We start from the raw sequence: 14,454 nt of genomic DNA, 5'->3' as shown, positions 1-14,454 counted from the left end.
TTCCTGTTGGATTAACTCTACTTATACAATGTGTAGCCTTATTCATATTTTTAAATGACTCAGTTATAAAAGCCCAATTTACCCTGAGTATGAAACACTAGACAAAATTGTCCCAATCACGTTTTTGACCTCAACTTCTAATCAATGACTTCTATCGAGCTGTGTTGAAAAGGTATGTTTTTTTCCCTTATAAGACGCAAGATGCTCTGCTTTGGGTATATGACAGTTGCGCTCCCCTGAGAAGCTGTGAGAGGAGACATGTTTTTTGTTGCTAAGATATTCTCACCTGGCCTTTGTGTACTAGCTTGTGTATTCCTTTGTCAAAACAAAACACAATGAGAATGTTGACAATTGAACAGCAATTTTGTAAATAGTAATTATTACAGAACACCTAGAAACAGTAAAAAGTGATTTATTTGAAATGTTATTACAAAAGAACTACAAAATAGAAGTTATTTATTTTAAATCCACAATTTCAATCCCTCCACAGCCTCGTATGGGATCTAGATAATTGTTCTAACCTCTCTGGATTACAACTTAATTATGATAAGTGCACTATATGAAGTGAAGTGGGCATATGAAGTGGGCATACTCTGTATTCATATTCCGAAAGAAAGAAATTACCTCATTACAAAACATGTTAATAGAAAGTTAGCAAAAATAGTGCATTCAACATGTCAATACTTTTTACAAAACCAAGTAGTGAGGAAGTCAACCTCTCCTCTACTTTGAACTATGAGAGATTGACATGCATATTATTAATGTTAGCTCTACGTGAACATTTAAGGGCCAGTTGTGCTGCCCTGTTCTGGGTTGTTGTACTTTTCCCAAGTCCCTCTTGGTGGAAACTGACCACACGACTGGGCAGTAGTTCAGGTGCGACAAAACTAGGGCCTGTAGGACTTGCCTGATATTGTTAAGAAGGCAGAGCGGTTCTTTATTATGGACAGGCCTCTACCCATCTTAGCGACTGTTGCATCAATATGTCTTGACCGTAAAAGTAGACAACACAGGGTTACCCCAAGCAGGGTCACTCCAAGCATTTCCACATTATTCATTACAAGATTTAGTTGAGGTTTAGTGAATGATTTGTCCCATATACAATGCTATTAGTTTTTGAAATATTTAGGAATAACTGTTTTCTTGCCACCCATTCTGAAACTGACTGCAGCTCTTTGTTAAGTGTTGCAGTCAATGTAGTAGCTGACGTATATAGTGTTGAGTCATCCGCATACATAGACACACATTCTTTACTCAGAGTCAGGTCATTATTTTAGTAACGGGCCTAGACAGCTGCCCTGGGGAATGCCCTACTTGGAATGTTGGAGAGGCTACCATTAAATAATAACTTCTGTGTTCTGTTAGACAGGTAATTCTCAATCCACATTATAGAAGGTGGTGTAAAGCCAAAACATATATACGTTTTTCCAGCAGTATACTATGATCGGTAATGTCACAAGCCACACTGAAATCAGTCATTTGTTTAAGTGGTGTGCATGTCGAATTTCCCTCACTTTAAGCGTGCTGAAAATATGTTAATTTATTTACTGTTAAAAAACATTGTAACTGGTCAAACACCATTTTTTACAGATGTTTACTAAGTGTTGGTAACAGGCTGATTTGTTCTACTATTTGAGGCAGTAATGGGTGCTTTACTATTCTTGAGTAGCGTAATGACTTTTGCTTCCTTCCTGGCACACACTTTTTTGTAAGATTGATGAGATGGCAAATAGGAGTGGAAATATCATTCCTAATCATCCTCAGTAATTTTACATTCAAGTTGTCAGACCCAGGTGACTTCTCATTGTTGGTAGACTATAATAATTTTTTCACCTCTTCCACACTCACTTTAAAAATTATAATGCTTGTCTTTCATAATTTGGTCAGTTATACTTGGAAGTGTAGGTGTCACGCCCTGACCTTAGAGCTTTTTATATGTCTATTTTGGTTTGGTTAGGGTGTGATTTGGGTGGGCATTCTATGTTATTTTTTCGATGTTTTGGCCAGGTTATGGTTCACTCTTTTAGAAAGAGTGTCCAGATTTTGCAGCTCTTTCAGAACATCAGCTATCTGGATTTGGGTGAAGGAGAAATGGGAAGGCTTGGGCGAGTTGCTGTGGGGGGTTGTTGATCGGGTTAGGGGTAGCCAGGTGGAACGCATGGAGGTGGAACGCATAAATGCTTATTGAAATTCTCAGTTATAGTGGATTTATCGGTGGTGAGTGTTTCCTAGCCTCAGTGCAGTGGGCAGCTGGGAGGTGCTCTTGGAGCTGTCCTTCTGCTTGTCTCCACCCATCTTCCCCACTTATCCTCTGGGTATTTATACACTGTCTGTGTCAGTTTGTCTTGTTTGTTAAGCTTACCATTGTTTGTCCTGTCTTCTCCCAGCCTCTTTTTCGTCCTCCTGGTTTCTGACCCTTGCCTATCCTGACCCTGTACCTGCCCACCGTCCTGTACCTTTGCTCCACCTCTGGATTACCGAACTCTGCCTGTCCCTGAGCCTGCCTGCCGTCCTGCACGTTTGCTCCTCCTCTGGATTATCGACCCCTGCCTGCCTTGCCCGGTTTGTCTGCCCTTGTTACAATTAGCATTGTTACTTCAGTCTGCACTTGCGTCTTACCTTGATACCTGATAGGAGCTGAGTTTTCCTTTTTGCCTAAAATTTCCTTTAAGGTGCTCCAAAGCATTTTTACTATAATTCTTGATATCATTTATTTTTGTTTCATAGTAGTTTCTTATTCTTTTTGTTCTGTTTAGCCACATTATTTCTCAATTTGCAGTAGGTTTGCCAATTGGTTATGCAGCCAGACTTATTCTCCATTCCTTTTGCCTCATCCCTCTCAACCAATCCACAGGGATTTAACAATTTTTTACAGTCATTTTCTTAATGGGTGCATGTGTAACGAGTTTCCTCCTCTTCTTCCGAAGAGGAGAGGCGAAACGGATCAGAGGACCAATACGCGGCGTGGTAATTTTCCATGGTACTTCTTTAATGCTTTAAGGTACACATGAACAAACTAACAAAACAAGAAAACGTGAAAACTCAAATTACAGTCCTATCTGGTGCATACACAGAGACAGGAAACAATCACCCACAAACACACAGTGAAACCCAGGCCACCTAAGTATGATTCTCAATCAGAGACAACTAATGACACCTGCCTCTGATTGAGAACCATACTAGGCCGAAACATCGAAATAACCAAAACATAGAAAAACAAACATAGACTACCCACCCAACTCACGCCCTGACCATACTAACTAAACACAAAAACAGAAAATAAAGGTCAGAACGTGACAGTACCCCCAAAGGTGCGGACTCCGGCCGCAAAACCTTGACCTATAGGGGAGGGTCTGGGTGGGCGTCTGTCCGCGGTGGCGGTTCTGGCGCGGGACGCGGACCCCACTTCACGATTGTCTTTGTCCGCCTTATTAACAGAACCACATCCTCCATCTCCACTATCTTACTTCCCACCAGGAACATGATGCCGAACGGGACGTACCACATGATCCAGGACACCAGCACCATGGTGGCTTCATTGAAAGCGTTGAAGAAGCGTATGAGCTCCTTCCCCTCTTCTCCCAGCTTCCTCAGTGCCACACCGAACACCATGGCAAAGAGAACCAGGCCCAAGATGTTCATACCATCTGGTTCTGTGCCCACAGGAACCATGGCAACCCCTCTCAATGACCCCACTGGACAGAGGGGCAGCTCGGGACAGAGGGGCAGGGGCTCTGGACAGAGGGACAGGGGCTCTGGACAGAGGGACAGGGGCTCTGGACAGAGGGACAGGGGCTCTGGCGCCTCTGGGCTGAGGGGCTCTGGCGCCTCTGGGCTGAGGGGCTCTGGCGCCTCTGGGCTGAGGGGCTCCGGCAGCGGCGCCGGACAGGCGGGACGCTCCGGCAGCGGCGCCGGACAGGCGGGAGGCTCCGGCAGCGGCGCCGGACAGGCGGGACGCTCCGGCAGCGGCGCCAGACAGGCGGGACGCTCCGGCAGCGGCGCCAGACAGGCGGGACGCTCCAGCAGCGGCGCCGGACAGGCGGGACGCTCCGGCAGCAGCGCCGGACAGGCGGGAGGCTCCGGCAGCAGCGCCGGACAGGCGGGAGGCTCCGGCAGCGGCGCCGGACAGGCGAGAGGCTCCGGCAGCGGCGCCGGACAGGCGGGAGGCTCCGGACAGGCGGGAGGCTCCGGCAGCGGCGCCGGACAGGCGGGAGGCTCCGGCAGCGGCGCCGGACAGGCGGGAGCACCTGCAGAGAGGAGACAGAGAGACAGCCTGGTGCGTGGAGCTGCTACAGGAGGCAGCGGCGCCGGACAGGCGGGACGCTCCAGCAGCGGCGCCGGACAGGCGGGAGGCTCCGGCAGCGGCGCCGGACAGGCGGGAGGCTCCGGCAGTGGCGCCGGACAGGCGGGAGGCTCCGGCAGCGGCGCCGGACAGGCGGGAGGCTCCGGACAGGCGGGAGGCTCCGGCAGCGGCGCCGGACAGGCGGGAGGCTCCGACAGCGGCGCCGGACAGGCGGGAGGCTCCGGCAGCGGCGCCGGACAGGCGGGAGGCTCCGGCAGCGGCGCCGGACAGGCGGGAGCACCTGCAGGGAGGAGACTGAGAGACAGCCTGGTGCGTGGGGCTGCCACAGGAACTACCAGGCTGGGGAGACTTTTAGGAGGCTTGGTGTTAGGAGGAGCCTGAAAGACCGGGCTGTGGGGGAGCACTGGAGCTCTGGTGCGCAACCTTGGCACCACTTCCCCAGGCTGGACAACTACTCGAGCCCGGACCCTCAAGAGTGCAGGCACAGGTTGAACCGGGCTGTGGGTAAGCACGTCCACTCCCACAGTTGCCCGGTACGAGCGGAGCGCAGGCAGAGGACGCACTGCACCCTCCCAGCGCCCCGGAGACACAGCACGCAGAGCCGGCGCAGGATAACCTGGACCAAGACTGCGTACCGGCGACCAGACCCGTTGAGCAGGCACCATACGCCCTGGCTCAATGCCCACACTCGCATGGCACTCTCGGGGGGCTGCCCTATAGCGCACCGGGCTATGGACACGCACTGGCGACACCGTGCGCTCAACCGCATAACACGGTGCCTGACCAGTAATGCGCTGCTCATAATAAGCACGAGGAGTGAGCTCAGGTCTGCTACCTGGCTTAGTACCACACCTCGTGTGCCCCCCCCCAAAAAAAATTTGGGGCTGCCTCTCGTACCTGTTGCACTGCCGTGCTGGCTCCTCATATTGCCGCCGCTCAGCTTTCGCTGCCTCCAGCTCTGCTTTGGGGCTGCGATTTTCCCCAGCCCGTGCCCAGGGTCCCTCTCCGTTCAGTATCTGCTCCCATGTCCAGGAGTCCTGTGATGGTGGCCTCTGTTGTTGATGCTGCTGCTGCTGTCCTTTACCACGCCGCTTGGTCCGATTGTGGTGGGTGATTCTGTAACGAGTTTCCTCCTCTTCTTCCGAAGAGGAGAGGCGAAACGGATCAGAGGACCAATACGCGGCGTGGTAATTTTCCATGGTACTTCTTTAATGCTTTAAGGTACACATGAACAAACTAACAAAACAAGAAAACGTGAAAACTCAAATTACAGTCCTATCTGGTGCATACACAGAGACAGGAAACAATCACCCACAAACACACAGTGAAACCCAGGCCACCTAAGTATGATTCTCAATCAGAGACAACTAATGACACCTGCCTCTGATTGAGAACCATACTAGGCCGAAACATCGAAATAACCAAAACATAGAAAAACAAACATAGACTACCCACCCAACTCACGCCCTGACCATACTAACTAAACACAAAACACAGAAAATAAAGGTCAGAACGTGACAGCATGCATTTTAGTAACTGGAGTAAACAATTTCATAAATGTGTCAAGTGCAGAGATTGGTTGCTCTTAATTACACACCAGACCATCAAATGGTTCTTCACAAGGATGTAGATTTCATTCCTATGCTGTTTGTAAATACCCCGGTAGCTCGACTGATAACCGGAACTAGGTTGCAGTCACTTCAGTTTGAAGCTTTTTCTTGAGTGGGCAGCTTGATCAAAGCCAGTCAATATTTAGGTTCCCCAGAAAATATTCTTCTCAGTTGATATCACATACATTATCGAGCACTTCACACATATTATCCAGGTACTGACTGTTAGCACTCGGTGGTCTATAACAGCTTCCCACCAGAATGGGCTTTATGTGAGGCAGATGAACCTGTAGCCATATTACTTCACCAGTATTTGGCATGAGATCCTCTCTAAGCTTTACTGGAATGTTGCTCTGAATATGCAACACCAACCCCGTTAGCATTGCTGTAGATGTTATAACCATGTATTGCTAGCGCGATATCAAAGGTATTATCTAAGTCAGTTTCAGAGATAGTCAGTATATGAATGTCATCGGTTATTAACGATTTCATGTGCCTTGTTTCTTAGGCAACACATGTTAATGTGGGCAATTTATTTGCACTTTTCTGGGACGCTTGATTGTTTTACTCGGCGGCTTATCAGAAGTAGACATCAATCAATCAAATGTATTTATAATGCCCTAATTACATCAGCTGATGTCACAAAATGCTTTACTGAAACCCAGCCTAAAACCCCAAACAGCAAACAATGCAGGTGTAGAAGCACGGTGGCAAGGAAAAACTCGTGGAAAATATGGAAAATATGTGGGAAATATTACTTCAAATAAGCAAAATTATTTGCCAACAGAACAGGAACATTTTACTTGCCAAATGTTTTTAAACAAGTAAAAATATATCAAAGAACGCACAGATATCTTAAAACTTGTGCGTGCAGACTAAAAACCAGTAATTTGTCTGGATACAAAGAAAAGATTTAAGAATAATTTTCTCAATATGTCGGAAAATGTGCTTAAATGTAGCAAATGCTAGTGCCATCATTTTGAAATAAGGCTACATGTTTAGTAAATATATGTAAAAACAACAACAAAGGCCATTGGTGGTCAAGGTGAAAATGTAAGACCAATGGGAAGATAACAAACATAACATTGCTTAAACCTTCTTATAATATACAACAAACGCCCTGCCTATTTATTAAAGGTTATCGGATCGGTTCTCAGATGGGCCAATACACAGTTCTGTTATCGGGACTGGAAATTTAAAAATTGTATTGTGCAACCCTAGTCAGTAATGAACTTTTTCCACTCGGCCATAGCCTTTTTATATGAAGATGTCATGTCATGGATGGCGTCCGAGAGGACTTATGTCTGCAGCACAGAGAAGAGTGTTGCAATGCACTTGGGATATGTGATGTGAAAGGCGTAATAACACGCCATGAGATACGTCACGCTGGCATAGATGTCCTCTTTTCGGAAGGTCACCACAGGCATGGTTCCAATGGCCAGTACGCAGTTGGTTTCGCAGACAATCACGACAGGGCTGAAGAGTGGTCTTGCCTGAAGTAAGGTGATGGGGTCTTCTGCAGACTGACACAAACACAAAGAGAAAAACAAATATGACCACAAAGACAATTCACACTCTTTGTAGGTTATGGTTAAGTAATGAAGTAGTTTACCCCTGTCCCTGCTATGGCTTCTCACGCTGCTCAGTTCCCACACCGTATCTCATTTGAGATTCGGTCTAGTGTTAAACAGGCTAAAGAAGCATAGGCCTACTTAAAATTAATACATTTGCTTACATGATCCAGTTCTCTGAAGCAGGGATAAACTTGAAGTATCTTGGTTGGCCTGTCCTGCTCCTTAGTAGCATCAGTCGATAGGCCCGTCTTGCTTGGAATTCAAGGTCCAGGAGCTGGGAAACATCCTTCTGGTTGGGTCTGGCCTTGGTTTTGTACATCTCCTGTAGAGTTTTATCATGTCTCTCCTGGTTCTGTAGGCTCTCAGTAGTTTCTGATGCCAGAAAACATAACAAACCCAACCAGTTAACATTTAAAAATGTAGACTGAAATTAAGACCAGTGATTCTGCTGGTACTACCCCCCCCAAACCTCTCATTCCACAGAAAACACTGAAGACTAAAAAGTATGTTTTGTTTCTAGTCCCTCATTTAGAGTAGTAGTAGAAGTTGCATTTATACAGAAACACTATCCACTATTTCAATTTGTGTACTTACCACCCAACTGTTCAACCTCTGGGGTGCTGCATCTAGATTGTGGGGATCTCTCCAAGATCAGGGTTGAGGAGGTGGATTCATCAGTCTCATCAGTGGACATCTCCTGGCTGCTCTGAAATCTAAGGCTTCGTGGCCTCTTTCTTGAAGGGGTCGCTCCCTGCTTCTTTTTGGGGGTTGTCACATTCTGAATCCTTTTCAAAAGCTGCTTCTTCACAGATTCCTAACAAACAACAAATTGTCCGTGTAATAAATCACATTAAACAAAATCGAATCCAGAAATGATGTCACGCCCTGGTAGAAGTATTTTGTGTTTTTTCTTCATTTATTGGGTCAGGCCAGGGTGTGGCATGGAGTTTTTGTATTGTGGTGTGTTTTGTCTTGGGGTTTTGGTGTGTATGTATTTGGGATTGTAGCTTGTGGGGTTATCTAGCAAAGTCTATGGCTGTCTGGAGTGGTTCTCAATCAGAGGCAGGTGCTTATCGTTGTCTCTGATTGGGAACCATATTTAGGCAGCCATATTCTTTGAGTTTGTCGTGGGTGATTGTCCTTAGTGTCTTTGTTCCTGTAGCTGTATTTAGTTGACAAGTATAGGCTGTTTCGGTTTCCATTACGTTTATTGTTTTGTGTTTATTTTGTATTTACGTTTGTTTTTTCATTAAACATGGATCGCAATCTACACGCTGCAGTTTGGTCCGACTCTCCTTCACTACACCTAGAAAGCCGTTACAAATGAAATGATACAAGCAGACACATGTTGCCCTGATTGATCTGGATGAAGCACATCCCTCCTATTTTGAGTGTCACATGTTTGTACTTTGGCTGCCAGGTTCCAACAGTGCTGCGTTTGGAAACATGTGTTGAATACCTGAGTAGTGATTTACCCACTCAGCTCCACTGGTTGTAGATCTAAACCAAAAGATAGTGCAAGCTAATTATTTCTTTGATGTGTGGTACACACAGGACAACATTCAACCCGATCAGCTACTAGCTAACTCCAGCATCACTAATAATCCACTCCATACATCTGACTCAGATGACGGGCAAAGGGGCATTAACCAACACGGAGCTGTCACAGTGCAACAAGTAAGTTACTCAGTTGGTGGCAATCAACTGAAATTGACCATATTTTTTAAGTACTTACATTTACTAATAGCATTCACAGTCAGTCTTCGCAACCACTTATCCTGTCACAAACATTATACTTGTCATGAACTAGTAATGTCCAGCCCGCACATGTCAGATACTACATTCAATGTAAAAATAATAATATATATATATATTAAAAAAGGATCTGACAACACATGCCACTGCTTTTGTGATAAATGCCAGAGCCAAGCCTTGTCTCTCACAGGTAAGATGCGTTTTCTGAACAGAGCACAGCATTTGGTTTGTTACATTATGCAGAGCATTTTGTAGTGGTTCAGTGATGGTTGAGTTCATCCTCAGTGCTAGGTTACTATTATTGATCCCTTATGTTAATGAATATGTCATAAGCAAATCTGAATATCATAGGTAAACATGATGGTGTGTTCCAACCTCCATGACTGATGACTTCCCCACCTCTCTCTCTCTCTCATTTTCAGAAAGGCCTGAATGACATTGTTCTGGGGTACAGCAGTATCAATCATCACTATTGGCCAACCTCAGGAAGCAGGTCAGGTCAACTTGAAAAAGATGCAATGGATATATTTGACAATTTCATTGACCCTTTTGCTGGTGTTGCAACAACATTTAGACAGGACAGTGTTATTAAGAAGCAGTTTAGCTGTTTGGACGCAGAGGAAATTCCAATTGCTCGAACCATATGCAGGATGAAAAAAGTCAAAAGTCTAGAAAAAGTCTAGAACAGTTCTTATCAAACCCAAGGATTTTGTCTATGGTTGAAAAGGGACCCCAGATGTGCAGGGAAAGTTTTTTTTCATGACATTGTTGATGGTGCTCTTCTAAAATCACATCCCTTATTTTCAGAGAAACCAAAGGCATTGCAGATTGTTCTGTACACGGATTAAATAGACATTTGTAATCCACTAGGATCCTTTGCATCAAAAAACAAGTTGTTAATGGTGTACGACACCATAGGAAATATACATCCAAAATACAGGTCTAAACTGGCTGCTATCGGGTTACTTGCCATGGCTAGATCAGCAGACCTCTGTCAATCTGGTGTAGATGTAATATTGAATAGAATCAAGGAAGACATGGATGATTGTACAGTGGTGTTAAAATGCTAACTATTAATGGAGAGAACTATATATGGTGCCATGGTCGCTCTCTGTGGAGACACCCTGGCACAACATGAACTAGCAGGGTTCAAAGAGCGTGTGGGCTTTGCCTACAGTAAGTGCAGACACTGAGTGTTCTTTTGACTACATGCAGTCACACTTCAATGAGGATGCATATACTAAAAGGACATTGGAGAAGCATGTCAGACAGTGTGATGAAATAGAAAAGGCACAGACGGACTTGCTTCGCAAACAGCCTGAGAACAACATATGGGATCAATAGAAGGAGCAAGTTAGTTGAATTCCCAGCCTTTGATATCATACAACAAACTCTGCAAGACATTATGCATGTCATTCTGGAGGGCATAGCCCCATTGGAAGTCAAAATGTGTTTTGAATCATTTTGTCTTGTCAGGACAACTTGATCTGGACTCAGTGAATTCTGTTATTCTTGGTTTCCCTTATTCCCCTCTAGATGTTAGAGATCGGCCATTCCCAATTTCTGTTAGTACATTAACGTCAAGTGATGGTAAACTAAAACAGTAATCTGTCCAAATGCTTGTCCTGCTAAGGATATTGCAATTTGTTTTGGAGAGTTTGGAAGTCAATGCATAATCTTGTCTTGTCAGGACAACTTGATCTGGACTCAGTGAATTCTGTTATTCTTGGTTTCCCTTATTCCCCTCTAGATGTTAGAGATCGGCCATTCCCAATTTCTGTTAGTACATTAACGTCAAGTGATGGTAAACTAAAAGGATATTGCCATTTGTTTTGGAGAGTTTGGAAGTCAATGCATATATACAACGGATAATTGAGCTAATAGAGATTGTACAGATTTATTTGCACCTGTTCTTTCCATTGTGACTATGTCTAGGTTGAAGGAGCTTTTTCCAGAGTGCAATGTTACACCTAAACAGCATTATATGATACATTTGTCATCACAGATAAAGTTATTGGGGCCAATGGTTAGACATATGTGTATGCGGTTTGAGTCTTAACATGGTTTCTTTAAACAATGGGCTTCCAAGCTCAATATAAAAAATATTTGCAAGTCTTTGATCAATCAGAACCAAATATATGAAAGCTGCCAAAATGTTGACAGTTCCACAATGCACCCATTTTTTTCAAATGAAACTGAGATGGGACCTGTATCAGAGGTTGAAGAAATGAACAATATTTACGTAGAAAATTGAGGGACTTCCTAGGTTTCAATGAAGTAAACCATGCTGTATCAGTCAAATGGCTTGTAATAAATTCTAATAAATACATAACTCAGAAGTCCATGATCTTTGCCAAAGTATGCCAGGATTTGGACTGGTCAAAAACATATTTCTTGTTGATTCTAGGCTTTATTGTTTGGAATATCAACCATTTCAAACTATATGCTTTGATAGAAACGTCATGGTTTATCAAGTTGAGGTCCCACACCTTGCACAGGCCACTGAGTTAGTGGATGCTAAAAAGCTGGTTTATTTAACCTCTTACACAATTAGCAACAAGATCCAAACTTATGTACAAGTCAAATACCATCTTGAGGATGTAATAGAATTGTTCAAATGACTCAAAGTGTGTTCCCCAGATATGAAAAGTGTACTGTCTTTTTTTCTCTACTGTATTTTGTCTACATGATTGCTGTGCTGTGTGTAAGATTGTCATTAAAACAGTGAATTCCATTTGGTCGTTATCTGTTCTTAATATGTGAAGAGATGAAAAGGATAAGATGCTTGAAATAAGAAATTCTGACTTTGACAAAGCAGTTTTGTACTTGTCAGTGTTGATCAAACAGCTTTAGAATTCTAGTTTCGAGCACTAAGTTACTCAGAACCAGTAATACAATCTCAGTAAAAAGTTATCTTATTAAGATAATTAAGGACAAAAAATCTTGAAACAAGTGAAATGCTCCAACATAAAAACTGGCTGATAAGAAGAAAAACAAGGATATATTGCCTTGATTTAAGATATTTAATCTTACTTAGATTTTAATTTTTGCAGTGTAATAATCACAGTGGTTGTAGAAGGTGCAACAGGTCAGCACCTCAGGAGTAAATGTCAGTTGACTTTTCATAGCCGATCATTCAGGGTATCTCTACCGCTCCTGCTGTCTCTAGAGAGTTGAAAACAGCAGGTCTGGGACAGGTAGCACGTCCAGTGAACAGGTCAGGGTTCCATAGCCGCAGGCAGAACAGTTGAAACTGGAGCAGCAGCACGACCAGATGGACTGGGGACAGCAAGGAGTCATCAGGCCAGGTAGTCCTGAGGCATGGTCCTCCAAGACAAAGAGAGAGAATTAGAGAGAGCATACTTAAATTCACACAGGACACTGGATAAGACAGGAGAAATACTCCAGATATAACAGACTGACCCTAGCCCCCCGACACAAACTATTGCAGCATAAATACTGGAGGCTGAGACAGGAGGGGTCGGGAGACACTGTGGCCCCGTCCGACGATACCCCCGGACAGGGCCAAACAGGCCGGATATAACCCCACCCACTTTGCCAAAGCACAGCCCCCACACCACTAGAGGGTTATCTCCAACCACCAATTTACCATCCTGAGACAAGGCCGAGTATAGCGCATGAAGAGCTCTCCCAAGGCACAACTCAAGGGGGGTGCCAACCAGGACAGGAAGATCATGTCAGTGACGCACCCCTTCTAGGGATGGCATAGAAGAGCACCAGTAAGCCAGTGACTCAGCCCCTGTAATAGGGTTTGAGGCAGATAATCCCAGTGGAGAGAGGGTACATGACAGTGATATTTACAGTGCCTTGCGAAAGTATTCGGCCCCCTTGAACTTTGCGACCTTTTGCCACATTTCAGGCTTCAAAAATAAAGATATAAAACTGTATTTTTTGTGAAGAATCAACAACAAGTGGGACACAATCATGAAGTGGAACGACATTTATTGGATATTTCAAACTTTTTGTCAGCTGTTGTTGGAATGCATTAGATTGACAGTAACAGTCAGTCAGATTAGGCTACAGATAAAACACTGGCTGATGTTGTCAAGCATATTCAGTTCATATCCATATTGTTAATATTTGTTTAGTGATTTAAATTAAGACCCCATCCCCAGAAGCTTATTCCAGCAGGCTATTGGACAATACAAGCAATTTTTACCTCTAAATCGCCTCACTATTCATGTTGAATGAATTAGAATGTCAATTTAAACTAAGCAAATTGCTAAATCGTTCAGTTTACATCTTGCCTAGGCTACTGTAGGCTATCTGAAATTAGATGTAGGCCTATCAGGGGCTATAGGCTACCTGCATTTAGCTAAGCAAACCAATGGCAAAGCTGAATTGCAATCATAAACCAAGATTTGTGTCAGTAGCCTATGCCTATAGAAATGCCAAGCCAATCTAGCAGATAGGCCATTTATAACGGGTTGTATGTAGTCTTAACATTTGGCACTTATTATTAAGGCACAATTGCCAGAAAAATTGCATAACATTCGTTTTTTAAAGTTCTTCCAAGTGTTTCTTGGGTAGAGATTTCGATATCCTCTGTCTAACTTTCATCACTCTCCTGTCAATTTTATGCCAAAAGTAGACAGAGTTCAAATCGACACCCATTGATAGAAAATGATCTGGACTGAAGGATCTTTTCTCTTGCAACATATTCAAATTCCTTTATTACTTTAGCTAACTCGCAATACTTATTATTTGGATGGAAACCCGATCGTAACGTCATTACAAGTTACTTAGAAGATAATCCTTCTTAATTTGGTGTTCAACCTTCCCAAGTTCTCTCACGTCACCCCGCTCCTCCGCTCTCTCCACTGGCTTCCAGTTGAAGCTCGCATCCGCTACAAGACCATGGTGCTTGCCTACGGAGCTGTGAGGGGAACGGCACCTCAGTACCTCCAGGCTCTGATCAGGCCCTACACCCAAACAAGGACACTGCGTTCATCCACCTCTGGCCTGCTCGCCTCCCTACCACTGAGGAAGTACAGTTCCCGCTCAGCCCAGTCAAAACTGTTCGCTGCTCTGGCCCCCCAATGGTGGAACAAACTCCCTCACGACGCCAGGACAGCGGAGTCAATCACCACCTTCCGGAGACACCTGAAACCCCACCTCTTCAAGGAATACCTAGAATAGGGTAAGTAATCCTTCTCACCCCCCTTTAAGATTTAGATGCACTATTGTAAAG

General features: G+C 44.4%; 1 protein-coding gene across 1 annotated transcript; it reads right to left on the bottom strand.

Annotated features, from left to right (window-relative positions):
- Window positions 1-5,663: 5,663 nt before the first annotated feature.
- On the bottom strand, window positions 5,664-8,676 carry LOC127907905 (uncharacterized). Its single transcript, XM_052464384.1, has 3 exons — window positions 8,082-8,676; window positions 7,649-7,859; window positions 5,664-7,436 (listed from the first exon to the last, which is right to left on the bottom strand). The coding sequence occupies exons 1-3, from the start codon at window positions 8,179-8,181 to the stop codon at window positions 7,379-7,381; spliced, it is 369 nt and encodes a 122-aa protein (XP_052320344.1). The 5' UTR covers window positions 8,182-8,676; the 3' UTR covers window positions 5,664-7,378.
- Window positions 8,677-14,454: the final 5,778 nt, after the last annotated feature.

Source organism: Oncorhynchus keta, chromosome 16 (genome assembly GCF_023373465.1).
Source record: "Oncorhynchus keta strain PuntledgeMale-10-30-2019 chromosome 16, Oket_V2, whole genome shotgun sequence".
Lineage (NCBI taxonomy): Eukaryota > Metazoa > Chordata > Actinopteri > Salmoniformes > Salmonidae > Oncorhynchus > Oncorhynchus keta.
The sequence above is the reverse complement of the archived record's forward strand: the minus strand, read 5'-3'. Positions and strand labels throughout refer to the sequence as shown.

What these genes read in the sequence shown, in the direction of transcription:
- LOC127907905 (XM_052464384.1), bottom strand. Translation starts at nt 8,181, where the DNA reads ATGTCCACTGATGAGACTGATGAATCCACCTCCTCAACCCTGATCTTG. An exon ending in AGAGGTTGAACAGTTGGGTG is followed by an intron (nt 7,860 to 8,081) that starts GTAAGTACACAA and finishes TTCTGGCATCAG; the next exon opens with AAACTACTGAGAGCCTACAG. An exon ending in GCTTCAGAGAACTGGATCAT is followed by an intron (nt 7,437 to 7,648) that starts GTAAGCAAATGT and finishes TGTTTGTGTCAG; the next exon opens with TCTGCAGAAGACCCCATCAC.